Source organism: Amblyraja radiata, chromosome 23 (genome assembly GCF_010909765.2).
Source record: "Amblyraja radiata isolate CabotCenter1 chromosome 23, sAmbRad1.1.pri, whole genome shotgun sequence".
Taxonomy (NCBI): Eukaryota; Metazoa; Chordata; class Chondrichthyes; order Rajiformes; family Rajidae; genus Amblyraja; species Amblyraja radiata.
In genome coordinates, this window is record NC_045978.1 from 22,669,134 (window position 1) to 22,696,640 (window position 27,507).

General features: G+C 46.5%; 1 protein-coding gene across 1 annotated transcript; it reads left to right on the plus strand.

The window, feature by feature from the left end:
- The first annotated feature begins 1,419 nt into the window (after nt 1–1,419).
- Nucleotides 1,420–25,507, plus strand: nrsn2 (neurensin 2). Its single transcript, XM_033041776.1, has 3 exons — nt 1,420–1,810; nt 10,635–10,831; nt 23,866–25,507. Exons 2-3 carry the CDS (start codon nt 10,643–10,645, stop codon nt 24,250–24,252), a joined length of 576 nt encoding a protein of 191 aa, XP_032897667.1. The 5' UTR covers nt 1,420–1,810; nt 10,635–10,642; the 3' UTR covers nt 24,253–25,507.
- Nucleotides 25,508–27,507: the final 2,000 nt, after the last annotated feature.

Sequence of the window (27,507 nt, forward strand, 5' to 3'; positions counted from 1 at the left end):
GCTGTAAGGCAGCAACTCTACCGCTGCGCCTGAAGCAGGTATACACACACGAACAGCTGGAAATATGAAATAAAACCCGAAAATATTGGAAATATACGCGGCAGATCAAGCAGCATCTGTAGAGAGAGAAACAGAGTTAAAGGTTCAGGGTGAAGATTCTTTCTGAAGGCTGGTTACAGTCCAGCAACTGGAATAAGACCTTGGGTTGGAATACTGGATCAGGCACAAGAACGGTTTCACTGGAACGATTGCAGAAATCCAAGGTCATACCGAATGGGAAAGAATGAACAGGCAAAGTCTTTTTTCCATAGAAAGAAGAAGGCTAATATTTAGTTTGGAGATGCAACATGGAAACAGGCCCTTCGGCCCACTGAGTCCATATCAGCCATTGATCACCTGTACACACTAGTTCTATGTCATGCCAGTTTTGCATACACTCCCTACACACAATTTACAGAGAGCAAACTAACCTACAAACCCACATAATTTTGGAATGTGGGAAGAAACCGGAGCACCCGTAGGAAACCCACATGGTCACAAGGAAAACATGCAAGCTCCACACAGACAGCACTCGAGGTCAGGATCGAACCTGGGTCTCCGGTGCTGTGAAGCAGCGGCTCTACCCGCTGCGCCAACGTGCCACTCTGTGATGCCAGGATCTTCATAATTACAAACGTGGATTTGCCACTTAAGGCCACTCCAAAACTTAATCTGTTTAAAGTTAGATTTTTAATAATGTACTAAGAACAAATTGATAAGCAACAACTCTTCCCCAGAACAAAGCCTGGTACAACTCACACAGAGGGCGGTGGGTATCAAGGGTAACAAGCTGCCAGAATATGTAGTTGAGATAGGTACTGTAGCAGCATTTAAAAGACAAGTACCTGGATAGGAAAGGTTCAGGGGTATATGGGCTAAGTGGGACTAGCTTAGATGGGTCACCTTGGTCAAGAGTGTCGTATGTACTGAAATGGAACAATGAAATTCTAACTTGCTACAACATTACAGTTCTGTAAACACAGTATCCCACAGATAACATAATAAAACAACAAAAATGAGAAGCTCAATACATTTTTAAAAACTGTTGGCATGGATGAGTTGGGCCGAAGGGCCTGTTCCTGTGCTCTATGGCTCCTTGACTACTCCACACTAACTAAATTAAGAATTATGCACTGTTTTTGTTTGCACTAAGGACTTTAGAGATGTTCCCACTTGTATTGGGATGATTAGTGCGTATTTTCGATAACTATATGTTATTGTGCATATTGTGTTCACAGACATGCTATGCTGCTGTTAGTAAGAATTTCATTCTTAGAAGGGTTTGAAGAAGTCTGAAGAAGGGCCTCGACCCAAATCTTCACCTATTCCTTTTCTCCGGAGATGCTGCCTCACCCGCTGAGTTTCTCCAGCATTTTTGTCCACCTTTTAATAAAAACGTGCTCAGCACTGAGTGTCAGGGAAAGCAGCTGAGGGAAGATCAACGCACAGGAACTGCATAATCTAATTATTTCTGGTGCTTCCTGTTCCCAAGGTTGAAGCGGAGCTGAGCTGAGTTTCTCACTGTGTGTGTGTGTGTGTGTGCGTGTGCGTGTGCGTGTGTGTGTGTGTGTGTGTATATACGATAGGGAGAATGGATAGATCGATGTGGATGTGGATGTGAGCTGTCAGAGTGAAGCTGTCTGACTGCAAGAGGCACACGGACCCGGCACAATTCAGCGGCATCCAGACCTGAAGCCAGGGAATAACAATCTCGTCTGACACAGACAGCTGGTGAATGGAATTACTGCCTTAGACGTCGGTGTTGCAACAGGTAAGACAAACGTTCATGAGAGTGGTCCTTTCCCCTCCCGCGGATTTGCTCTTTGTTGGACTATCATCCTCTCTGTCTTGATAGTTAACCCCTCCATAGAATCATAGAATCATAGAAAGTAGGTGCGAGAGTAGACCATCAGGTCCGTCGAGCCCGCACCGCCATTCACTCATGGCTGAACACTAAACAGACACACTTACCCACAAACAGTAGACACAAGACACAGAACACAAGACACTACCCTCCCCTCTATACCGCTATCACCCCTCTCCACCCCAAGAACCGCGTGATCTCCTGGGGGAGGCAAAAAACCGGATAAAAACCCAGGTCCAATTCGGGAAAAAAATCCGGGAAATTCCTCTCCGACCCCAATCCAGGCGATCGACACTTGTCCAGGAGATCACTCAGGTCTACTATACTAACCATACCTAGGTCCATATCCCTGCCCTCTCCCCGTAGCCCCTTATCCCCTTGGCAGCTAAAAAAACATCTATTTTTTACTTAAATAAATTTAACGTTTCTGCTTCCACTGCTCCCTGGGGCAGTGAATTCCACAAACTAACCACCCTCTGGGTGAAGAAGTTCTTCCTCATCTCAGTTTTAAAAGAGCCCCCCCTCACTCTGTAACTATGACCCCTAGTTCTAGCCTCCCCGATCATTGGGAACATCCTCGGTGCATCCACCCGATCAAGGCCCCCACGATCTTATACGTTTCAATGAGATCGCCTCTCATTCTTCTAAACTCCAAAGAGTAGTCTGTCACCTCGCCCCACAGAAACGTGGCGGATTAGTGGAGTATGTTTCTATGTTATGTGATCATGCAACAGTGCATTTCAGGCCATGTCTCGCTCAACCAAAGTCTGTATTTTGTGGCAGTCATTCTGCTTTCCAAAGAGTTTAAAAATATATCCTTTATTATCAAAGTCAGAGATTGCTCATTTAACTCCTGCAGTTCTCTCATTCCCTTCCTCTATTTTATCACACAAGCTCTTTCTGATGAAATCCATTGAATTCTGTCCGTCCACTTAAATATAGGGAGCAATATTCTTCAGTGGTTTCTCCTTCTTTATCTTTGAGTGATTTTTGTTCATATTTTCTTTTAGAGGCAACTGCTCTTTCTCGCTTTGTGATGTTTCATTCTTCTCACTTTCATTCCTCTTTCTCCCTCTCTCCCTTTCTCTCCCTCCCACTCTCTTTCTCTCTTCTTCTCTTTCTCCCCCTTCCCCCTCTCTCTCTTTCTCTTTCACTCTCTCTGTCTCACCCTCGCTCGTTTCCCTCTCCCTTTATCTCCATCACTCTCCCCTCTCTCTCTTTCTCGCTCTCTCTCTCTTTCACTCACTCTCTCCACCTCTTTCTCTCCCTCATTCCCTCTCCTTTTCACCCTCTCCCCTTCTCTCTCTCTTGCTTTCTTTATCTCTCTCTCCCTCTCTCCCCATCTCCACCTCGTTCTCTCCCTCTCTCTTCTCTCCCCCTCTCTCTTTCTCACTCTTTCTTTCTCTCACTTTCTCTCGCTCCCTCTACCTCTCTCTCATTCTCTCTCTCTTTCTCACTCGCTCTCCACCCTCTTTCTTTCTTACTCTCTTTCTCTCTTTTTATTGCTCCCTCTATCTCTCAGTCTCTCTTCCTTTCTCATATCCTCTCCTCTTCCAACATTCTTTGACACCCTGTTTATACCAGATACAAACCCATCTGACCCCCTCATTCCCCACCTCTCCCCCTTCACTCCCCGTCTCTCCCCATGACCCCCACCACCCCCTTCACTCATCATCTCGCTCGTTCACTCTCTCTCTTCCCACCTCTGTTTTTCATGGGTGCAGTTGTCGGAGTTGTTGACTTTGAGCTTCGGAGACCCGGGTTCGATCCTGACTTTAGGTGCTGTCTATGAGGAGTTTGCATGTTCTGTCTGTGACCGCGTGGGTTTCTCCTGTCTCCTTCCATATCCCAAAGACGTGCGAGTTGTTCCCTGTGATATACAGCATTGGGTGAATGGTAGAATCTGGGTGGGGGGAGTTAATATGAATGTGAAGCGGCTATAATGGGATTAGTGTAAAATAGGTGTTGAAGGTCAGTGCAGACCTGATGGGCTGAAGAACCCTGTTTCTCAACAGTACGACTCTATGATCGTCCCCAACTCGTCCTCTCCTTCAAAAACTCTTCACATGAATAGACTCTGAAGAAGGGTCCCGATGCGAAACGTCACCTGTCCAATTTTTCCAGAGGTGCTACCTGACCCATTGAGTTACCCCAGCACTTTGTGTCTATCTTCTCCAAGCTCATGTTTAGTTTAAAGAGATACAGCATGGAAACAGTCCCTTTGGCCCATCGAGTCCTTGCCAACCAATGATCACCCATTCATACACTAGTTCTACGTTATCCCACTTTCTCATCCACTCCTTACACACGAGGAGCAATCTACAGATGGCCAATTGACTTACGAATCCGCACGTCTTTGGGGATGCGGGAGGGAACCGGAGCACCCAGAGGAAACCCACACAGTCGCAGGGAGAACGTGCAAACTCCACACAGGCAGCACCCGAGGTCAGGATCGCCACTGTGCTGTCCATGGAATCACTTTTCCATGCAGAGTCGGGACATGGAGTAGGATTTAATGGAAAATGCCAAAGTTAAGTTAAATGGACTGTTGGACAAAGGTATCAATGGATTTTGGAGCAGGGCAGGTGGAATGGAAGTTAACATGGAGAATACTAATGGAGACACAAGAATCTACAGGGACTGGAATCTTAAACCAAACACAAAGTGCTGGAGGAACTCAGCGGGTCAGGAAGAGGGAATGAACAGACGATGTTTCAAGTCGGGACACTTCTTCAGAACTGTCTTCATTGGAGGTGGCATAGTGGTAGAGTTGCTGCCTTGCAATGCCAGAGACCCCAGTTCAGTCCTGACTATGGGTGTTGTCTTTACCTAGTTTGTATGTTCTCTCTGTGACCATGTGGGTTTTCTCTGGGTGCTCCGGTTTCCTCCCACACTCCAAAGACATACAGGTTTGTAGATTCATTTGCTTCAGTAAAAATTGTAAATTGTCCCTACTGTGTAGATTAGTCTACAGGGTGATCACGGATTGGCACGAACTCAGTGGGCCGAAGGGCCTGTTTGTCTAAACTAAAAAAATAAACTAAAAAAAGAGGATGTTTCTCATTCATTTCCTTTCGTCTTGGTGTATCTTGCACCTCATTTCTGTTCCACCCATTCATGGGAGGTTTAATGGCTGAATGATTTAGATAGGGTTAATTAACAAATGCTGCTTTGCCAGTCAGTGTATCCTGGCAGCATGTTAATTCCTCCTTTAGCATATCAACTCTAATTCAGTTCTTGTCCTCCGCTCTCTCCAGATTATCCTTCTTTCCTTTTATTCTCTTCTTCATATTTTCTCTAAGATTCCTTTCCTTCTTCTGTAGCCACTCCGTTAAAATCACTGATCATATTTAATCAATCCCATTCCTTCTTTATTCAAGGCAATTGACCCGAACAATTGTTATTTTCCTGTCGCGCCTCCTCTTTCTTCATTCTCCTCCAGCTCTTTCTAATTTTAAATAGTCTAAAATAGTGGAGCATTGCGTAACTCTACAACAGATCGCTGTGCGGTTGATATGATAGATACTGAACGCTCCTGTGATAGTTAAAATGAATCAGATTCCTTCAACTCATTTTTCAGAATTTATTTAAATGGAGTCCCATATGCACATGGAGACGTGAGTGGTTTGTATAAGGAATATATAGCGGCACAGTGGCTCAACGGGTAGAGCTGCTGCCTCACAGCGACTGAGACCCAGGTTTGATCCTGATCTTGGGTGCAGTCTGTGTAGAATTTTCACGTTCTCCCTGTGACTGCGTGGGTTTTCTCTGGGTGCTCCGGTTTCCTCCCACACTCCAAGGACATGTGGGTTTATAAGTTAATTGGCCCTTTCTGGATTGTAGGGAGTGGGTGCGAAAGTGGGATAACAGAGAACTAATGTGATTGGGTGATCAATGGTCAGTGTGGACTCATTGGGCCGAAGGGTCTGTTCAATCAACCAATCTGTGTGTGTGTGTGTGTGTGTGTGTGTGTGTGTGTGTGTGTGTGTGTGTGTGTGTGTGTGTGTGTGTGTGTGTGTGTGTGTGTGTGTTTGTGTGATTGTGCGTGTATGTTTGTTTGTGTGTGTGTGTGTGTGTGTGTGTTTGTGTGTGTGTGTTTGTGTTTGTGTGTTTGTGTGTTTGTGTCTGTGTGTGTGTGTGTGATTGTGCGTGTATGTTTGTTTGTGTGTGTGTGTTTGTGTGATTGAGCGTGTATCTGTGTGTGTGTGTGTGTATATATATGTGTGTGTTTGTGTGTGTGTGTGTGTGTGTTTGTGTTTGTGTGTTTGTGCGTGTATCTGTGTGTATGTGTGTGTATGTGTTTGTGTGTGCACGCCGATGTGTTTAGGAAAGAACTGCAGATGCTGGTTTAAATCAAAGGTAGAAACAAAATGCTGGAGAAACTCAGCGGGACAGGCAGCATCTATGGAGAGAAGGAATGGGTGACTTTTCGGGTCGAGACCCTTTTTCAGACGATGTCAGGAGAGTGGGCGGGGACAGATAGAATGTAGTCGGAGACAGTGAGACTGGTGGGAGAACTGGGAAGGGAGAGGGGATGGAGAGAGAGGGAATGCAAGGGCTATTTGAAGATAGAGAAGTCAACGTTCATACCGCTGGGGTGTAAGCAAAATATGAGGCGCTGTTCCTCCAATTTGCTCTGGGCAATGGAGGAGGCCCAGGACAGAAAGGTCAGATTGGGAATGGGAGGGAGAGTTAAAGTGCTGAACAACGGGGAGATCAGGTAGGTTAAGGTGGACTGAGCCGAGGTGTTCAGCAAAACGATCGCTGAGCCTGTGCTTAGTCTCGCCGATATACAGTTGAGACCTGGGACAGCTGATACAGTAGATGAGGTTGGATGAGGTGCAAATGAACCTCTGCCTCACCTGAAAAGACTGTTGGGGTCTTTGGATGGAGTCGAGGCGGGAGGTAAAGGGACAGGTGTCATATCTCCTGCAGGGGAAAGCACCTGGGGAGGGGATGGTTTGGGTGGGAAGGGTTGAGTTGACCAGGGAGTTACAGAGGGAACAGTCTCTGCGGAAAGCAGAAAGGGGTGGAGATGGGAAGATGTGGCCAGTAGTGGGATCCCATTGGCGAAAGGATTATATGCTACATACGACGGCTGATGGGGTGGAGGGGGAGCAAGGGGGAGGGGGAGCAAGAGCAGAGCTGCGGGATATTGAGGAGACCCTAGTGAGAGCCTCATCTATAATGGAAGAGGGAAACCCCTGTTTCCTAAAGAATGAGAGCATCTCCGATGCCCTGGTATGGAAAACCTCATCCTGGGCGCAGATGTGGCGTAGACGGAGGAATTGGCAGTAGGGGATAGAGTCTTTTCAGGAAGCAGGGTGGAAAAAAGTGTAGTCTAGATAGCTATGGGAGTCAGTAGGTTTCTAGTAGATGTCGGTCAGTAGGCTGTCTCCTGTGATGGAATCAGTGAGATCTAGAAACGATAGGGAGGTGTCGGAGATGGTCCAAGTGAATTTGAGTGCAGGATGGAAATTGGTCGTGAAGTTGATGAAGTCAGTGAGTTCTGCATGGGTGCAGGAGGCAGCACCAATGCAGTCGTCAATGTAGCGGAGGTAGAGTTCAGGCAAAGGGCCAGTGTATGCCTGGAACAGTGATTGTTCGACATACCCTACAAACAGGCAGGCATAGCTAGGGCCCTTGCGAGTGCCCATAACGATGTCTTGGATTTGGAGGAAGTGTGTATGTATATGTGTGTATGCATATGCGTATATGTGTGTGTTTGTGTGGGTATGTATATGTGTGTGTGTATGCGTGTGCATGTATGTATATGTGTGCCTATGTATATGTGTGTGTATGTATGTATATGTGTGTGTGTGTGTGTATATATGCATGTGTGTATGTGTCGGTGTGTATATATATGTGTATATGTGTGAGTGTGATATGTATCTATTAAAATGGGCATCTTGTGAGAAAGATTTAAATGCTGTAAATATGATTCTCTGCTTGTTTTATTTTATTGTGTTGATGTAAATATCTGTCCGTGTGTCTATCTCTCTCTCTGCCTGGCGGCTGACTCACTTGCAATATGTCCTTGACATTTTGCTCTGGCAACGTATCCCAGGTGATGAATGAGAATCTTCCTGTCTAATCATTTCAGAGAGAAAATAAAACGAATGGGGATAAAAGTGAAATACATGGAAGGATACCGTCTCCTCCTTGCATTGACCTCTCATGAAATTGAACGGCAGTGAGAATATCCCCCTACTGCCATTCTATACCAGCGATGTGCTTAAAGTGGCTAACTAGTAAAGTAAACTAGTGATTTTTATACAACCAGGTGGTGAAGTATTATACAAACGAGGAGAGTAAGTAAATGAAATATTTCTCCCCAGATGAGACAGAGGAATTACTAACGGGAAAGAGAGAAATGGCAGAGGGTATAAATAATTATTTATGATTGATCTTCAAGGTGGAATACATCAAAATATTCAAACAAAAAAAAATCAGCTATTGTTGGTAGAGTTACTGCGTTATAATGTCAGGGAGCCGAGTACGATCCTGACTACGGGTGCTGTCTGTACAGAGTTTGTACATTCTCCCTGTGACCATGTGGGTTTTTTCCGGGTTCTCCGGTTTCCTCTCGCACTCCGAAGATGTACAGTGTTTATTGTAGGTTTTTGCATGCGGTAAAATTGTAAAATTGTCCCTAGAGTGTACGACAGTGTTAGTACGACAGGGTGATCATTGGTAGGTGCGGACTTGGTGGACCAAAGGACCTGTTTCCACGTTGTATCTCTGAGGTCTGAAGGCTAAATGCTCCAGGTGGGGGAAGGTCTACACACTGATTCACCTATTGGAACAGATTGTCCCGAGGGTGTAGGGTAGTGTTAGTGCACGGGGTGATTGCTGCTCACTGGTCCCCCATCGGAGGTGTGGGAGGTTTCAAGAGCAGGCTAAAGGAGCAGAGGGGAGGGTGCAGAGAGGGATTACTGAGACCACCGAATGCAAGATGACTAACGATGGAGCGGAAATCATTCAAGGTGACTTACCCCATGATTCATTCACTGCAGGCACAAGCATTGAGTACCACAGCTGCAGAAAGCAGCACGGGGCCCTGAGCTGCTAATGAATACATAACGCATACATGAATTAATGACACGCTCTCACAGAGCTTGCACATTTATACTCATCTGTCTGACTGCCTGCCATGGTCTCCTCCTTCCACTCCCCGGACTCCACCGCAGACTTAAGGCGAGAAGGACGAAATTTAAACGAGATCTAGGAGATCTTTCAACGTGAGAGGGGAAAGATTTAATAGGAACCCGAGGGGCAACGTTTTCACACTGAATGTGGTTTTTAATTTTTTAAGTTTAGCCATTTAGAGATACAGCGTGGAAACAGGCCCTTCGGCCCATGGAGACACGGGCTAAAGAGGGGGCCTAACCCAGGCTCGCCTCATGGGCGTGGCGCGGCTCGCGGGCACAGACCAACGACGGAGCACCCGCTCGCCACAAACCGATGACTCACTTGCCACGATCAGAGGATCGGGGATCGCCCCTCCCCTGTGGACCGATGATGGAAGACCCGCCCAGTAGACCCGGCTCACCCATCGCGGACTCCAAATCGCACCCAAACCACTGGCATCGATGGGAACCGCGAGGGGGGACCGAGAGCGAGGTGGGAGTCGAGAGAAATGTGTGGTCCGGGGAGGAGTGGAAACGCTGAGAAGGAATTGAGATTGCAATGGTTTGTGGGTGCATGGGGAATTGCTGGGAAAGTGGGAGCGTAAAGTAGCATAGTCTGAGGAAGGGTCCTGACCCGAGAACGAAGGGGGGCGCAGCGGTGGGGGGGGAGGGGGGGCTGCCATGTGCGGCAGCACGCAGTAGACATTTGTTACTGTGTCGGCGACTCTTGTGTACTGCCTGGGTGAGGTCTGCTGGATGATTTTACCGGGTTGCAAGCGAAACAAAGCATTTCACTGTACCCAGGTACATGTGACATAAAGCATCATTCATTCATTCACCAGGAGCCAGGCCGGTACGAGGGATTCAATAGGTGGAAGATCAAGCCCAGGCCCAGCTCAACAGAGTAACAGCTTCAGACCATGAAAAGGTGGATGTGGTTGGGAGAATACAAATGTTCCCTGCAGCTGAGCTGCCAGTGGCCGGGATATCAATTGAATGTGGGAAATAAATGAGGCAGGGTCTAACCTTCTCACACACATTGCTGGAAACTGGGGGGCCACAAGGTCAAAGGTGAGAGAGGGGCAGGAACTGGGTGAAGGGTTCACCGTGAGATTTCTGTTTGTGTGTGTGTGTATACGTATGTGTATATATATGTGTGTGTGTATATATGCAGTCACAGGGAGAATGTACAAACTCTATAAAACAGCACCCGTAGTTAGGATCGAACCGCTGTCTCTGGTGCTGTGAGACAGCAACTCTACTGCTGTACCCAGCGTACCCAGAATCAAGTACCAGAGGACATAGGTTTAAGGTGAGAGGGGAAGATTTAATAGGAACCTGAGGGGCAATGCTTTCACACAGAGGGAGGTGTGTGTATGGAATGAGCTGCCAGAGGAGGTGGTTGTGGCAGGAGCTTTAACATAATTTAAATGTTTTTTTGAAGATGTGGCCAAAAACGTTGATAAGGGCAGAGCAGTAGATGTCGTATACATGGGCCTCAGCTGTAAGGCAGCAGCTCTACCAGCTGCGCCCTAGATTTCAGTCTCCTTCCAGGGCTGCTGTGGAGCAAAGGGATTGTGGGGTGTTTGTTGGTTTTGCAGGGATCTCCATGGCGGGCTGTGTGGACCTCTGCACACCCCGTACACGGCCTGTCCCGGCAGAGGACCATCGCTACGGCGTCCGCTCCTACCTCCACCTCTTCTACGAGGACTGCACCGGCTCCACGCTTGAGGACGAGGACGCCGACGGGCTGAGGGTGCAGCGATCACGCAGTAACTGGCGGCCGGCCCTGTGGAAGGTAAGCTGCACTCTGGTTTACAGTGGAGAAAAGGAATAGGCGAATAGGCGAGTCAAGACCCTTCTTCAGACTGAGAGTCAGGGGAGAGGGAAACTAGAGGTATGATAAGGTACGGACAAACCAGAGCCAGTACCATTTCCTGAGTCATCGGTGCCGGCTCTGACTTGTTCTGTGCCTTTTCATAGGTGATGCAGCGGAAGAGTTGGCCCCTACAGTGCCAGAGACCCAGGTTCGATCCTGGCAATAGGTGCTGGCTGTACATTCTACCCGTGACTGTGTAGGTTTTCTCCGGGTGCTCCGGTTTCCTCCCACACTCCAAAGATGCACAGGTTTGTAGGTTAATTTGGTTTCTGTAAACTCTCCGTAGTCTGTAGGATAGTGCTGGTGTATGGGGATCGCTGGTCGATGCAGACTCATTGGCCAGTTTCTGCATTGTATCTATAAACTAGTTTCCCTCTTCCCTGACTCTTGGTCTGAAGAAGGATCTCGACCCAAAATGTCACCTATTCCTTTTCTCCAGAGATTCTGCCTGACCTGCTGAGTTACTCCAGCATTTTGTGTCTGTTTTCGGTGTAAGCCAGCATCTGCAGTTCCTTCTTTCACTTTAGTTTAGTTTAGTTTTGAGATACAGAGCAGATAGAGGCCCTTCGGCCCACCAAGTCCATGCCGACCAGCGGTTCCCGTATACTAGCACTATTACACACTAGGAACAGTTTACAATATTTACCTAAGCCAATTAATCTACAAATCTGTACGTCTTTGGAATGTGGGAGAAAACTGAAGGACCCAGGAAAACCCATGTGTTCACAAGGAGAACGTGCAAACTCCATACAGACAGCATTCATAGTCAGGATCGAACCCTGGTCTCCGGCGCTGTAAGGAAGCAATTCTACTGCTGCACCACTGTGCCACCCTGTCACAGAACTTTTCCCATATATAACAATTTGCATTTAAATAGCTGAGTGAATCAAGAAACTATAGGACACAAAGTGCTGGAGTAACTCAGCCGGTCAGGCAGCATCTCTGGAGAACATGGATGAAGAAAGGTCCCGACCCGAAATGTCTGCTATCCATTTTCTCCAGAGATGTTGCCTGACCCGCTGAGTTACTCCAGCACTTTGTTTTTTTTTTGTAAACCGGCTTCTGCAATTCCGTGTGTCTACGTTAACTATTTGTTCTTTTAAAAGATGAAATTCCCATTAAATGTGGTCACGGGGAGAATGTACAAACTCTGTACCGGCAGCTCCCGTACTCTACTGCTGTGCCAGCAGGCCACCCCATTCACATCTGTTAGTCTCTGTTAGTAGAATGAAGAGTTGTGTATGGGGAGTTGGGGGGTGGGGTGAGGGGGGGGGAGTTGAGCTATGGCTGGGAAGAGGAATAATAGGACTCCATTTGTCCGAGACAATGTGAAGCAAGCAGCAACCCGTTCAAGGACAAACACAGCAGATCTATAACGCGCCTGTCTTTACCAGGGGAAAAATCCATTTACAAACAGCCCCAGTTGCAGACGCACAATGCCTTATGGTGACTCACATCACTGGCTGGATTCTACTCTTGTTGAATTAAAAATCAGCATGGCTCCCGTTAAAAAACAGGCTTGCTTGAGTCATCCACAGATACAAAACCAACTATAGCATCTTTATGCGTCTGAAGAAGGGTCTCGACCCGAAACGTCACCCATTCCTTCTCTCCAGAGATGCTGCCTGTCCCGCTGAGTTACTGCAACATTTTGTGTCTACCTTCGATTTAAACCAGCATCTGCAGTTCTTTCCTTCACATACTGCATCTTTATAGCGTTGTCTCTAGAGCAGTGGTTCCCAACGTGGCGCGTACGCCCCACAGGGGGGCAATTTGATTTTTAAGGGGGGCATCAGGTAAACATATGTAGTTTATGTTTCAGATGTTATTTTGAGTAAATTCCATTTTCTGAGAATTATTTCTTTGTCTGCTCGTGCTAAAATATGGGGGGGGGGGCATCAGGATTTTAGAGGTGATTAGGTGGGGCATGGCCAAAAAAAGGTTGGGAACCACTGCTCTAGAGTGTACGACAGTGTTAGTACGACAGGGTGATCACTGGTCGGGGTGGACTTGGTGGCAGCACCTGTAGTCAGGATTGAATCCAGGTCCCTGGCGCTGTAAGGCAGCAACTCTACCGATGCGCCACCATACCACCCTGTGTAAAATACGGTGACATTCTTTTTCGAGTTGCCAGATTTGGGGGCTGTAATGAGCTGTCGAATACATATCAAGATACAACACATGTTTATTAAATCTACAAAATAGTGATCAGTTTCTATAGTCACAGACTTCCCAAAGATAAAGTCCTTGAATTTTGTGCAGGCGAAAACCACTGCGAGCAATTCTTTTTCAATCTGGGCGTAACGTTGTTCAGTGTCAGTTAGTGTGTGAGAGGCGTAAGAAATGGGCTTGCAGTCGCCATCTGTAGTGATCCGCAGGCAAGCTGCGGCAATCTGCACTGGGACGCATCGCAGGTGAACGTTACTGGTAACTCCAAAGCAAAGTAGGTGAGAGTAGATGCGCTAGCCAGCTGAAATTTGGGAGTGTCAAAAGCTCTTTGGTGCTGCGGATACCAGGACCATGCAGGAACCATTCCAAGGAACCTTCGTAGGCTCTCAATGTCAGCAGGAACCGGCATTTCGTTGATAGCTGCAGTTTTTGATGGGTCTGGTCTGAGACCATCACTTGTGAAGACATGTCCAACGTAAGTAACTTCTGGAACTCGAAACTTGCACTTCAGGGGATTGAATTTGAGCTAGATGTCTTTGGCAGGGTCTAGTACTTTCTTCAGATTGGCGTCATGTTCAGCCAAATCACGTCCGTTGACGAGAATGTCATCAACATTGATGGAGCATGGGTACTCAGCAAACAATTGTTCCATCGTGCGCTGGAAACCTTCGCTGGCGGAGTTGATGCCAAAGGGCATTCTGAGAAATTTGTATCGGCCAAAAGGGGTGCCGAACGTAGTGAGATTGGACGAGTCTGGGTCCAGTGGATTCTGCCAAAACGAGCTCTTGGCATCCAGAATGGAGAATACTGATGCATTGCCTATCTGAGAAGCAACTTCCTGTAATGTTCGCATAGGGTAGTGCGGGCGTTTGATGGCAGTGTTAAGATCTCTGGGGTTAATGCAGATACGGATCTGCTCCTTGTTTTTCTTTGTCACGACCACCATGGTGGAAACCCAGTCAGATAGGTCAGTAACTTCAGCAATAACACCCATGGAGACCATCCGCTTGAGTTCATTGTCACGCATGGCATGTGGAACACAGGAGTGACATTGGGATCGACAACAATGTGGTATTTGATAGGCAACTTGCCAAGCTTGTCGTTAAACAGATCTTTGTATTGAGAGAGTACCTGTTGAGTAAGTCCGTCAGTGAGAAAGAGTTGATGGACGGTGCGGCCAAAGTATACCAGGCCTAGATCGTGGCATGCATTGATACCGAGCAAAGTCTCTGAATCCCCCTTAATAATATAAAACTTTAAGGTACGAGTCTGCTCATCTATGGTGCACTTTAAATCAGTTTGTCCAAGAGGGTGTAGAACATCTCCTCTATAAGCCTGAAGCGTGGCCGAGGCCTTTTCAATACGTTCAGCATTATGAATTTTTTTAAACTCTGATAACGAGATGACGTTGCATTTCGCGCCAGTATCAACCTTTGCGATCAAAGGCCTGTTATTCACAAACATGGTTACCTCAGTCAAGTTGCTCTTTAAGGCGAAGGGAGGAGAGAGTGGATGGCAGAACTGGTATCTGTACTTTCTGAGAGTGGAGCGGGGGATGGTAAGTCAGGCTCTTGGAAGTCATTATCAGCAGGCTCATGTTGTAGCAGGTGCAGGCTTGTCCTTGAAGCTGCTTGAGTCACACGGGAATGGCAGCAACGAGCAAAGTGGTTTAACTTCTTGCAGAAATTACAAGCTTTACCATAAGCAACGCAGAACTGCCGACTCGTAGCATGAAAATAGTTGCAATTTTGACATCGAACAGACCTTGTACAGGTGTTACGCGAGGAAGAGTCTGTAAGATTAACACTATGCTGCGAACGGTGACTGGAGGCCACAGACTCAGTGTGGGAAGATGTTATCTCAGCAAACCGACAGACATGCTCTGCTTGATTAAGGGTTAGGTCAGTATTACGAAGAAGTTCACCCTGTAACTTGCTCTCAAGCATTCCTCCAACAAGTTTGTCACGGTGACTTCATCGCACAGATCTCGAAATTAGCAGCGTGCAGCCATGTGTTTTAAGTCACTAATAAAACGTTCAATTGGTTCATCAACGTGTTGCATACGAGCATAAAATATGGTCCGTTCAATAATGTAGTTCGAGGACAGGTCACACAACCGTCTGAACTTTGCAAGAAAGACAGCAGGGTCATCAATCGTCTCAGCAGGCACCAGGACCTGACCATTAGCATCCATAACAGCAGGCTCAAATGTGAAATTGTCAGCACGATTCATTGCCTCAGGTCCCGCTAAGTTGAGCAATACAGAAGCATGGGGGGGGGGGGGGGGGGGGTTCGTTGCGATGAACAATGCAAGCATAATGGGTGTAGTCGCACTCGAAAAGACGCCAGCGTTCAGCAATGTCAAAGATCAGAGGACTAGGACGGCGACACAAATTTGCCATGATGGATATAGTAGGCACTTAAACTAATTAAAAAAACAATACCCGATAAATATGAATGCGGTGGGCAAGATTCACTCTCTGACACCATGTAATGAGCTGAGTCGAACACATAACAAGTTACAACACATGTTTATTACATCTACTTACAGCATAGATCTGCAGGACATTACATTTCCTAGCAGCTACTCGTACTAAATAGCGTAGGCAAGCTCTTGATAATATAAAGTGCATAATAGGCGGAGTCACTACTAACAAGCACTATAATTGCTAGTAGAAAATAGCCAATCTACAGGGGCCATTTGCAGAGTTCCAAAGTCCAGTCCGAGTGTTGGGTCTTATGGAGCGGTAGCCGATCCAGGTGAGTCCCAGGCTGCTGCAGGGCCTCCAGTCTTCGCCTCCACCTGGATCGTTCAATGACCTGAGGTCCCTCACCTCACCGGTCACCTTTGTGCCCCGGGAGTGTCTTCCACAGCCGACCTTGATGGCGAGGGAGGGTGGGCTGGAAGGGGGTGGAAAGAATAAACAGGGTTTTTTTCTGATGTTGTGCCTCCAGTGTTAATCTTTGTCCTGGAGAGCGTTACTAATGTATCCTCTCCACAATCATCAACATCCACAGCATGGTGCTGCAGTGGTCAGAGACCCTGGTTTGATCCTGACTACGGGTGCTGTCTGTACAGAGTTTGCATGTTCTTCCTGAGAGAGTGTGGGTTTTCTCCAGGTGCTCTGGTTTCCTCCCACTCTCCGAAGATGTGCGGGTTTGTTGGTCTGTAAAATGTAAATTGTCCCCAGTGCTAGTGTACAGGGTGATTACTGGTCGGCACAGACTTGGTGGACAGAAGAGCCTATTTCACGTTGTATCTCTAAACTAAACTAAACTAAACTAAACTAAACTGTCATTAATAATGAGTGACAACTTGCCTTCCCATTATCAAACTCAACGGACCTTTGCAAATCCACCCAACTTGCTCCACCCCCCCCCCCCCCCCGGTCTCTGACACCTACCTGTAGCTGCACATCCCTTCTCCTGCGGGCTACAACTTGCCCCTATCCCCTGGTGGAAACTGTAATCGGGTGGTGGATCAATAATGGCACAAAGTGTTGGAGTAACTCAGCGGCTCAGGCAGCACCTCGGAGAAAAAGGATAGGTGATGTTTTAGATAACATTTCGGCTCAGGATTCTTCTTTAGACTGGATAGGTGATGTTTTAGGTTGGGATTCTCCTTCAGACTGTAGAATACAGTCCCTTTTCACTTTTCCCTCCTCCACTCTTCTCTCTGTCTCTCTCTCTCTCTCTAGTAAAACTCTATTTTGCAAATATCTGCACTCAATTTGACACCTTGTCAGCTGGAGAACATAGATGCAGCCAGAACTTGAGAAAGGTGAGAGACGGAAAGATTAAAAGATTGATTTAAGTATGGTTAAAATAAGCTGGAGATAAAACATCAAAAAGTGTGAGATACGGAGAGAAGAGCCACGAAATGTGAAGCCAGAGAAGGAATAATAGGTGGAAGTGGATGGGGGAAGGGAGAAAGGAGAAATGGGTGCGCATCCAGGTGGGGCACAAGGAAGAAAGGGGGGAGAAGAAGGGGCTGGGGAGTTATGCACAGAAGGATATTGAGGCCAAGTCAATGGATATTTTTAACAGGTGTCAGAGGTTATGGGGAGAAGCCAGGAGAATTGTATTGTATTGTATTGTATTTTTTAATGACCACACAGCCAGGCTGGTGGAATTTGTTCTCAGTACAGCTCGATACAGGTTCCAACATTTCATCAAACATTCAACTCGTAACGTAGATATACATACAAACAGACACATTTCATAATACATAAGGGCCATGCTTATTCGTATTTCCTCACCGTACGGAGTTTAAAAAGTTAATTGCGGTAGGAATGAAACTGTTTTTGAAACGGGTTGTTTTGGAGGCAATTGACCTGTAACGCCTCCCAGAGGGCAGTAGCTGAAAGGCATAGTGTGCAGGGTGAGTGGGGTCAGTGATGATCTTGCGGGCTTTGTGAAGTGTCCGTTTATGGTAGAGTGATTCAAGTGATGGAAGGGGTAAGCCAATAATTTTGGAAGCTCTGTTTATAATGCGTTGTAGTTTCTTCCGGGAGAGTGAGTCGAGGCTGCCGAACCAAACTGTGATAGATGAAGTGAGGATGCTTTCAATAATGGCTGTATAGAAGCAGAGCATCAGATGAGGCCTTACTCTGAACTTCCTAAGCTGCCGAAGATGGAAAAGTCTTTGCTGGGCTTTTCCATAAATGTGGTCTGCGTTTGTCCTCCATTTGAGATTGTTGCTGATGTGGGTGCCCAGGAGTTTGAAAGTGTCAGTGATGATGATGGATTCACCGTTGATGAGCACAGGAGTTTTGGGGGGTGGCTGGCGTCTGAGGTCGATGATGAGTTCTTTTGTTTTTGATGAATTGAGTGAGAGGTCATGGTCTGTGCACCAGGTCACTGCTTGGTTGATCTGTGCACGGTATTCAGTTTCTTGGTTATTGGTGATGAAACCTATGATTGTTGAGTCGTCCGCGTATTTGTACAAGTTGACAGAGCTGTGGTGGGATGTGAGCTGGTTTGTGTAAAGAGAGAAAAGCCAGGGTGAAAGAACACAGCCTTGGGGTGTGCCTGTACTGAGGAACAGAGGGGAGGATGTATTATTGTTGATCCTCACCCTCTGTTTCCTGTTCCAGAGAAAGCTGTGAATCCAGTAACAAATGCATGGATCAATCAGCCACGATTGAATGGCGGAGTAGACTTAATGGGCCGAATGGCCTAGTTCTGCTGTTATGGTTAGGGGCTGGGTCGGTTGGTTTGCTCCTGGGCCTGGCCAGAATGGTCTAGGCAGCGAGCAATCGAGGGTCCGGGTCAAGTCGACTCCCTGCCCCTTTTACGCCTGTGCCCACGTGTCACTGAAGAGGGAGCACACATTGTCCACACGGATTCTGGAGGCTGGTCACCATCAAAGATCCTATAGCGGAGCAAGATAGACCATTCCTGCTAAATGCAATGGGCTGACATGTTGTACGCAACGGAGCGGAACGTGGGCCTTTTTTTCATCCATTTCAGTAACCCGACCCGACCCGACCCGACCCGACCCGACTTGCAGTCGTAATCAACGTTGCGGGGGAACAGTTTGTGTTAATAAATTATAATTATAACATATAACATATAACATATAACAATTACAGCACGGAAACAGGCCATCTCGACCCTTCTAGTCCGTGCCGAACACGTATTCTCCCCTAGTCCCATATACCTGCGCTCAGACCATAACCCTCCATTCCTTTCCCGTCCATATAACTATCCAATTTATTTTTAAATGATAAAAATGAACCTGCCTCCACCACCTTCCCTGGAAGCTCATTCCACCCAGCCACCACTCTCTGAGTAAAGAAGTTCCCCCTCATGTTACCCCTAAACTTCTGTCCCTTAATTCTCAAGTCATGTCCCCTTGTTTGATTTTTCCCTACTCTCAGTGGGAAAAGCTTATCCACGTCAACTCTGTCTATCCCTCTCATCATTTTAAAGACCTCTATCAAGTCCCCCCTTAACCTTCTGCGCTCCAAAGAATAAAGCCCTAACTTGTTCAACCTTTCTCTGTAACTTAGTTGCTGAAACCCAGGCAACATTCTAGTAAATCTCCTCTGTACTCTCTCTATTTTGTTGACATCCTTCCTATAATTAGGCAACCAAAATTGTACCCCATACTCCAGAATTGGCCTCACCAATGCCTTGTACAATTGTAACATTACATCCCAACTTCTATACTCAATGCTCTGATTTATAAAGGCCAGCACACCAAAAGCTTTCTTTACCACCCTATCTATATGAGATTCCACTTTCAGGGAACTGTGCACAGTTATTCCCAGATCCCTCTGTTCACCTGCATTCTTCAATTCCCTACCATTTACCATGTACGTCCTATTTTGATTTGTCCTGCCAAGATGTAGCACCTCACACTTATCAGCATTAAACTCCATCTGCCATCTTTCAGTCCACTCTTCCAACTGGCATAAATCTCTCTGTAGACTTTGAAAATCTACTTCATTATCCACAACCCCACCTATCTTAGTATCATCTGCATACTTACTAATCCAATTTACCACACCATCATCCAGATCATTGATGTACATGACAAACAACAGTGGACCCAACACAGATCCCTGTGGCACCCCACTAGTCACTGGCGTCCAACCTGACAAACAACCATCCACCATTACTCTCTGGCATCTCCCATTCAGCCACTGTTGAATCCATCTTGCTACTCCACCATTAATACCCAACCATTGAACCTTCTTAACCAACCTTCCATGAGGAACCTTGTCAAAGGCCTTACTGAAGTCCATATATACAACATCCACTGCTTTACCCTCATCAATTTCCCGAGTAACCTCTTCAAAAAATTCAAGAAGATTAGTCAAACATGACCTTCCAGGCACAAATCCATGTTGACTGTTCCTAATCAGACCCTGTTTATCCAGATGTTTATATATATTATCTCTAAGTATCCTTTCCATTAATTTGCCCACCACTGACGTCAAACTAACAGGTCTATAATTGCTAGGTTTACTCTTAGACCCCTTTTTAAACAATGGAACAACATGCGCAGTACGCCAATCCTCCGGTATATTCCCGTTTCTAATGACATTTGAAATATTTCTGTCATAGCCCCTGCTATTTCTACACTAACTTCCTCAATGTCCTAGGGAATATCCTGTCCGGACCTGGAGACTTATCCACTTTTATATTTCTCAAAAGTGTCAGTAGTTCCTCTTCTTTGAATCTCATAGTTTCCATAGCTACTCTATTTGTTTCCCTTACCTCACATAATTCAATATCCTTCTCCTTGGTGAATACCGAAGAAAAGAAATTGTTCAATATCTCCCCCATCTCTTTTGGCTCTGCAGATATCTGTCCACTTTGACTCTCTAATGGACCAATTTTATCCCTCGTTATCCTTTTGCTATTAATATAGCTGTAGAAACCCTTTGGATTTACTTTCACCTTACTTGCCAAAGCAACCTCATATCTTCTTTTAGCTTTTCTAATTTCTTTCTTAAGATTCTTTTTACATTCTTTATACTCCTCAAGCACTCCATGCTGCCTATAATTATTGTAGATCTCCCTCTTTTTCCGAACCAAGTGTCCAATTTCCCTTGAAAACCATGGCTCTTTCCAATTTTTACTATTTCCTTTCAACCGAACAGGGACATAAAGATTCTGTACTCTTAAAATTTCCCCTTTAAATGTACTCCATTTCTCTTCCACATCTTTCCCATAAAACAAAATGTCCCAATTTACTCCTTTTAAATCCTTTCGCATCTCCTCAAAGTTAGCCTTTCTCCAATCAAAAATCACAACCCTAGGTCCAGTTCTGACCCTCTCCATAATTATATTGAAACTAATGGTATTGTGATCACTGGTCCCGAACTGTTCCCCAACGCATACCTCTGCCACCTGACCCGTCTCATTTCCTAACAGGAGGTCCAGCACCGCCCCTTCTCTAGTAGGTACTTCTATGTATTGCTGCAAAAAACTATCCTGCACACATTTTACAAACTCCAACCCATCCAGCCCATTTACAGAATGTGTTTCCCAGTCTATGTGTGGACAATTGAAATCTCCCACAATCACTACCTTGTGCTTACTACTAATATCTGTAATCTCCTTACATATTTGCTCTTCCAATTCTCACTCCCCATTTGGCGGTCTATAATACACCCCTATAAGTGTTGCTACCCCTTTCCCATTTCTCAGTTCCACCCAAATAGCCTCCCTAGACGAGCCCTCTAATCTATCCTGCCAAAGCACTGCTGTAATATCTTCCCTGATAAGCAATGCAACACCTCCACCTCTTGCCCCTCCAATTCTATCACACCTGAAGCAACGAAATCCTGGAATATTTAGTTTCCAATCACAGCCCTCCTGCAACCATGTTTCACTGATCGCCACAACATCATACTTCCAGGTGTCAATCCAGGCTCTGAGTTCATCCACCTTTCTTACAATGCTTCTAGCATTAAAATATACACATTTAAGAAACCCACCCTCTCTTATTCTCTGTTTATTGTCTTTTTCTTCTCTCTCCCCTACATTTTGGGTCAGAGTGCTACCATTCTCTGCCTCCTGCCTCACACACTGACTGCTAGCTTTCCCAATTTGATTCCCTCCCCCCAACCATACTAGTTTAAAGTCTCCCCAGTAGCCTTTGCAAATCTCCCCGCCAGGATATTGGTCCCCCTCGAGTTCAAGTGCAACCCGTCCTTTCTGTACAGGTCACACCTTCCCCAAAAGAGGTCCCAATGATCCAGAAACTTGAATCCATACCCACTGCACCAGTCCCTCATCCACTCATTTATCCTCCACCTCGCTCCATTCCTACTCTCACTGTCGCGTGGCACAGGCAGTAATCCTGAGATTGTTACCTTTGCAGTCCTTCTCCTTAACTCTCTACCTAACTCCCTAAATTCTTCTTTCAGGACCTCTTCTCTTTTTTTACCTATGTCGTTGGTACCTATATGTACCACAACCTCAGGCTCCTCTCCCTCCCATTTCAGGATTTCTTGGACACGTTCAGATACATCCCTGACCCTGGCACCAGGGAGGCAAACTACCATCCGGGTCTCCTGTCTGCGTCCACCGAATCGCCTATCCGACCCCCTGACTATAGAGTCCCCTATTACAATTGCCCTCCTCTTCTTTTCCTTACCCTTCTGAGCAACAAGACCGGTCTTTATGCCAGAGGCCCGGCCGCTATCGCTGCCCCCAGGTAGGCTGTCTCCCCCACCTATACTCAAACATGAGTACTTATTTTCAAGGTGTACAGCCACCGGGGTACTCACCAGTCCCTGCCTCTGCCCGTTGCCCTTCCTAACTGTGACCCAGTTTTCTGTCTCCCGTGGTCTTGGAGTGACCACCTCCCTGTAACTCCTATCTATGACCTCCTCGCTCTCCCTGAGCAGACAGAGGTCATCAAGTTGCTGTTCCAGGTTCCTAACACGGTCCCTTAGGAGCCCCATCTTGACGCACCTGGCGCAGATGTGGACGTCTGGAGGGCACTCAGACTCCATGACCTCCCACATCTGACATCCAGAACAGTAAACTGCCCTGGCCCTCATTCTCCCCCTTATCCGAATACAATAAAGCCTTACCCGGCAATACAAGCCAATCAGCTGCTTCCTCTAGTCCGTTCGACCAATCAGAGGCTTCCACCAGACTCCTTCTCTGGAAGTGAGATCTGCGAATGGAACGTTGCAGATTTTGGTTCCTCCTCCCTCTGTCACGGCTCCCGGACCTCTGTTGAGACAAGCCCCGCGATGGGTTTTTTAACTCACCACACGAAGGTCGCTCCTCCCTCTGTCATGGCTCCCGGGCCTCTGTTGAGACAAGCCCCGCGATGGGTTTTTTAACTAACCACACGAAGGTCGCTCCTCCCTCTGTCACAGCTCCCGGGCCTCTGTTGAGACAAGCCCCGCGATGGTTTTTTTAACTCACCACACGGAGGTCGCTCCTCCCTCTGTCACGGCTCCCGGGCCTCTCCTCATTCTGAAAATGAGGAGAAGATTTTTATCAAAGAACTTTTATTTTTACGAGGATGTTTCCGTAACCGGCTTCCGTCTCCGTACTAGTATCTTTGCTCCGCTATGGGATCTTTCATGCGGAGACGGAAGCCGGTTACGAAAATGGGGCCGAAAATTACCCATGAATCTGCCCATGACCGTACTACGTCTTTTTCGTTGAGTGGGCTATCTTGCTCGCTACAGGATCTGTGGTCACCATGGGGGTGATTAGAGTGTATTCAGGATAAGAATAATAATGTTGTAATCTGATGCCTGATTAGCTGATGTTTACAAACTGTGCGGCAGTTTGGGTCTTTTTAATACTCTGTAACTGTAATTAACTGAATAAAATCTCCTTGATAAGGAAAAAAACGGTATATATATGACATTGATCGATACCTTATTACCATTTGTACTTGGTACAGTGAAATTCTTTGTTTTGCAAACAATACACAAGTATGCAAAGAGTCGCCACATCAAGGATGCCGACAATGTTACAAAAGTATTCAATATAGTCCTGATGAACCCTCCTCCTTCTTGACTCCCCCTCCCCCAGTCCCTCTTCGCTGTCAGTGGCCCGACCCAACTTGGGTCCCGCGTTGTTCTTGCCCGCCCCCCCCCACACACACAGGGTCCCTTGTTGTTCTTGGTGGTTCCCCCTCGCCGGGTCCCTCTCTGTTGTTGGCGGCCCCACCCATGCCGAGTCCATCTCCCCTCTCCCCCCCCCCCCCAATCCCTCATTGTTCTTGGCGCCCACCCCACACCGGGTCCCTCTTTGTTGCATGTTGGACTGATAATGTTCCTCTTCTTGTATTCCAGGTGGGCCTGTCAGCAGGGACCATCCTCTTCCTTGTCGGCATGGCAACAGTCACCGCCGGATACCTGGTGCCCCCAAAGATCGAGGGCATTGGAGAGGACGACTTCCTGGTTGTGGACAGGCAGGCGGTGGAGTACAACGAGGCCCTGGAGATCAGCAAGCTCGTCGGAGCCATCCTCTTCAGTGTGGGCGGCACGGCGATCGCGGCCTGCATCCTGGTCCTCACCGTCTCCAGGCACATCCCCCGGGACGAGGAGAAACAGTTCTCCCCCATCCTGAAGGAAGGGCCGGAGCAAAGGCAACCCAAAGCGGTTCTAAAGACTGGGAACACCCAAATCCCTGTTGGCTTTACGCGGGTGCAAAATGTCCAACCTAAAACAGGAACATGAGGAGACCCTCCAAACCCTTCTGGAACAGGTCATCCCCATAATAGGTGACGTCCTCCTCAAATGGCCACATTCTCATACAATGCCTTTCATAAATTCTAAGAGCAGAATTAGGTCACCCAGCCCATCATGTCTACTCTGCCATTCAATCATGGCTGATCTATCTTTCCCTCTCAACCCCATTCTCCTGCCTTCTCCCCATAACTTCTGACACCCGTACCAACCAAGAATCTATCAATCTCTGCCTTAAAAATATCCATTGACTTGGCCTCTACAGCCTTATATGGCAATGAATTCCACAGATTCACCACCCTCTGATTAAAACAAATCCTCCTCATCTCCTTCCTAAAGGAATGTCTTTTTATTCTAAGGCCATGACCTCTGGTGTTAGGCCCTCCCACTAGTGGAAACATCCCCTCCACGTCCACGCTCAGGCCTTTCACTATTCCGTAAGGTTCAATGAGGTCGCCCCTCATTCTTCTAAACAGCAGCGAGTATCGGCCCATTGCCGTCAAACGCTCATCATATGTTAACCCACTCATTCCTGGGATAACTCCCGTAAAACCTCTCTGGACACTCACCAATGCCAGCACATCCTTCCTCATATATGGGGCCCAAAATTGCTAAGAAATACACAAAATAAGGTCTGACCAGCACTTTGTGAAGCCTCAGCATTACATCCCTGTTTTTGTATTCTAGTCCTCGATATAAATGCTACTATTGCAAATTAACTTTTTGAGAATCCTGCACCAGCGCTCCCAAATCCTCGGGAGGGGCATCTTCATTAATGTTGGACATTAAACCTGTCACCAACCTCTCCCCTCCACCCTACCTCGGATAGAAACAGGGAAGCTCTAATCCAGTGGAACTTAGTACCTCCAAATCTCCTATGATAATGTCCCTTTTTCTTCTAGCTTGTAGCTTGTGGTGCTCTCCAACCTCTATCACTGACCATTAGTTGCTCTGCCTTCAGTCTGAAGAAGGGTCCCGACCCGAAACATCACCCATCCTTTTTCACCAGAGATGCTGGCTGACCCGCAGAGTTACTCCAGCACTTTGTGTCTATCTTTGCAGGACTACAATGAGCTCTATGACCTGTTCCACAAGGACTATGGATATATCCTCCAAAGATGCAGTGTTCTAAAGCTACCCAATCTTGGTGGACTCCATCTTCATCCCAAATAGATTTTGTCACAATGTCACGAGATATAAAAAATGGAAATACATGAATAAAAACGACACATCACTACCCACTGCAGGCCCAGTGTTTGTGAACATTTACTGAAACTCTCGCTACTTACTGTTCCCAATTCACTTCCTCTTTTATCCTTTATTTCATGAAAAACACTCATCTTCGCTGCGTTCCTTCCGCCACTCTTTTAAACAGAAAATAGAATAGATATAAAATAGAAAGCATTTTATCGGGATGCATCACAGCTTGGTTTGTCAGCTCCATCCAAGACCGCAAGAAATTGCAGCGAATTGTGGACGCAGCTCAGACCATCACACAAGCCAACCTCCTTTCAATTGACTCAATTTATACCTCACGCTGCCTCAGCAAGGCCAGCAGCATAATTGAGGACGAGTCGCACCCTGGCCGCTCCCTCTTCTCCCCTCTCCCGTCAGGCAACAGGTAGAGAAGTGTGAAAACACACACCTCCAGATTCAGGGACAGATTTTTTCCCAGCTGTTATCAGGCAACTGATCAATGGGAATCATCCTACCACAACCAGAGACTAGCTACCTCTTTGGTGACCCTCGGACTATCCTCGATCGGACTTTGCCGGCTTTACCTTGCGCTAAACGTTATTCCCTTATCATATATCTATACACTGTAAATGGCTCGATTGTGATCATGTATTGTGATCGTGATCAGCAGAAATACTGACCGGTTAGCATGCCACAAAAGCTTTTCACTGTACCTCGGTACACATGATAAATTAAACTAAACACTTTTCTGTGGACAAAGTGTCATTGGAAGGCTGTGGAAGACAAGCCATTGAATATGTTTAAAGCGGAGATTGACAGGTTCTTGGTTTGTAAGGGTGTCAAAGCTTAAGGGGAGAAGAGAGGAGAATGGGGTTGAGAGGGAAAGATAAATCAGCCATGGATGAAGTAGACTTGATGGGCCAAAGGGCCTAATTCTCCTATTGCTCCTGTAACTTATGAGCCTATGAAGGGTAACACAGCCCTTCCTTGACCCCATTATTTTGGCATAATAGTTGGGATGTGTAGGAAGGAACTGCTGGCAGATGCTGGTTTATACCGAAGGTAGACACAAAATGCTGGAGTAACTCAGTGGGTCAGGCAGCATCTCTGGAGAAAAGGGATATGTGACATTTTGGGTAGGAACCCATCTTCAGACTGTCTGTCGCTTGATTTTAGGATGTTGTGTTACAATTATGCAAGATGTTGGTGAGGCTGCACACGGAGAACTGTGTTTCCATTTTGGGTTTAAGCCTTAGGTTTATTATTGTCAAGTGTATCAAGGTTTGTTTTGCTTGCTCTCCAATCAGATCAGACAATACCACATATAAATATAATTGAGCCAAACTCAAGTACAATAGATAGAGCAAAGTACAAGATACAGTGAATAGGTGTAGGAAAGAACTGCAGATGCTGGTTTAAATGGAAGGTAGACACATTTTATGTCTAGAGTGAATATAAAATTGGCTTCAATTCCGACCTCAGACGCTGTATGTGGAGGCAGATACAATAGTGGCATTTAAGAGGTTTATTAGTTGATGGATATGCAGGGAATGGATGGATACGGGTCTGATGAAAGTGCTGCACTTATCCTTAAAGTTTTCTGACTTTAGTCTGACTCTCATCTGAGAAACATCAGTTGCAGTAATCATGCATTACCAGTGGGTGGCGATGCGTTCCCACTGATGTCCCTGTCCCTGTCCTTAAGAGTGAAGAGTGTTTCAGCAGCTCTGGAGAACATGGCTTTGTGACGATTCAGTGTCTGAAGGAGGGTCCCAACCCGAAACATCACCTATCCAAGTTCTCCATAGATGCTGCCTGACCTGGCGAGTTACTCCAGCACTTTGTGTCTTTTTTTGTAAACCAACATCTGCGGTTCCTTCTATCAACAGTGTTTAATTGTCATATGAACCGATAATGAAATTCTTGCAGCAGCATAACAGTCATGTAAACACAACGTAATATTATTATTGTCTACAATAAACAAAAGCTAAATCAATTAATACTCTCAACACTGGTGTAAAGTCCTTAGAACAACTAAAGTCAGTCCAT

What these genes read in the sequence shown, in the direction of transcription:
- nrsn2 (XM_033041776.1), top strand. Translation starts at nt 10,643, where the DNA reads ATGGCGGGCTGTGTGGACCTCTGCACACCCCGTACACGGCCTGTCCCG. An exon ending in GGCGGCCGGCCCTGTGGAAG is followed by an intron (nt 10,832 to 23,865) that starts GTAAGCTGCACT and finishes CTTGTATTCCAG; the next exon opens with GTGGGCCTGTCAGCAGGGAC.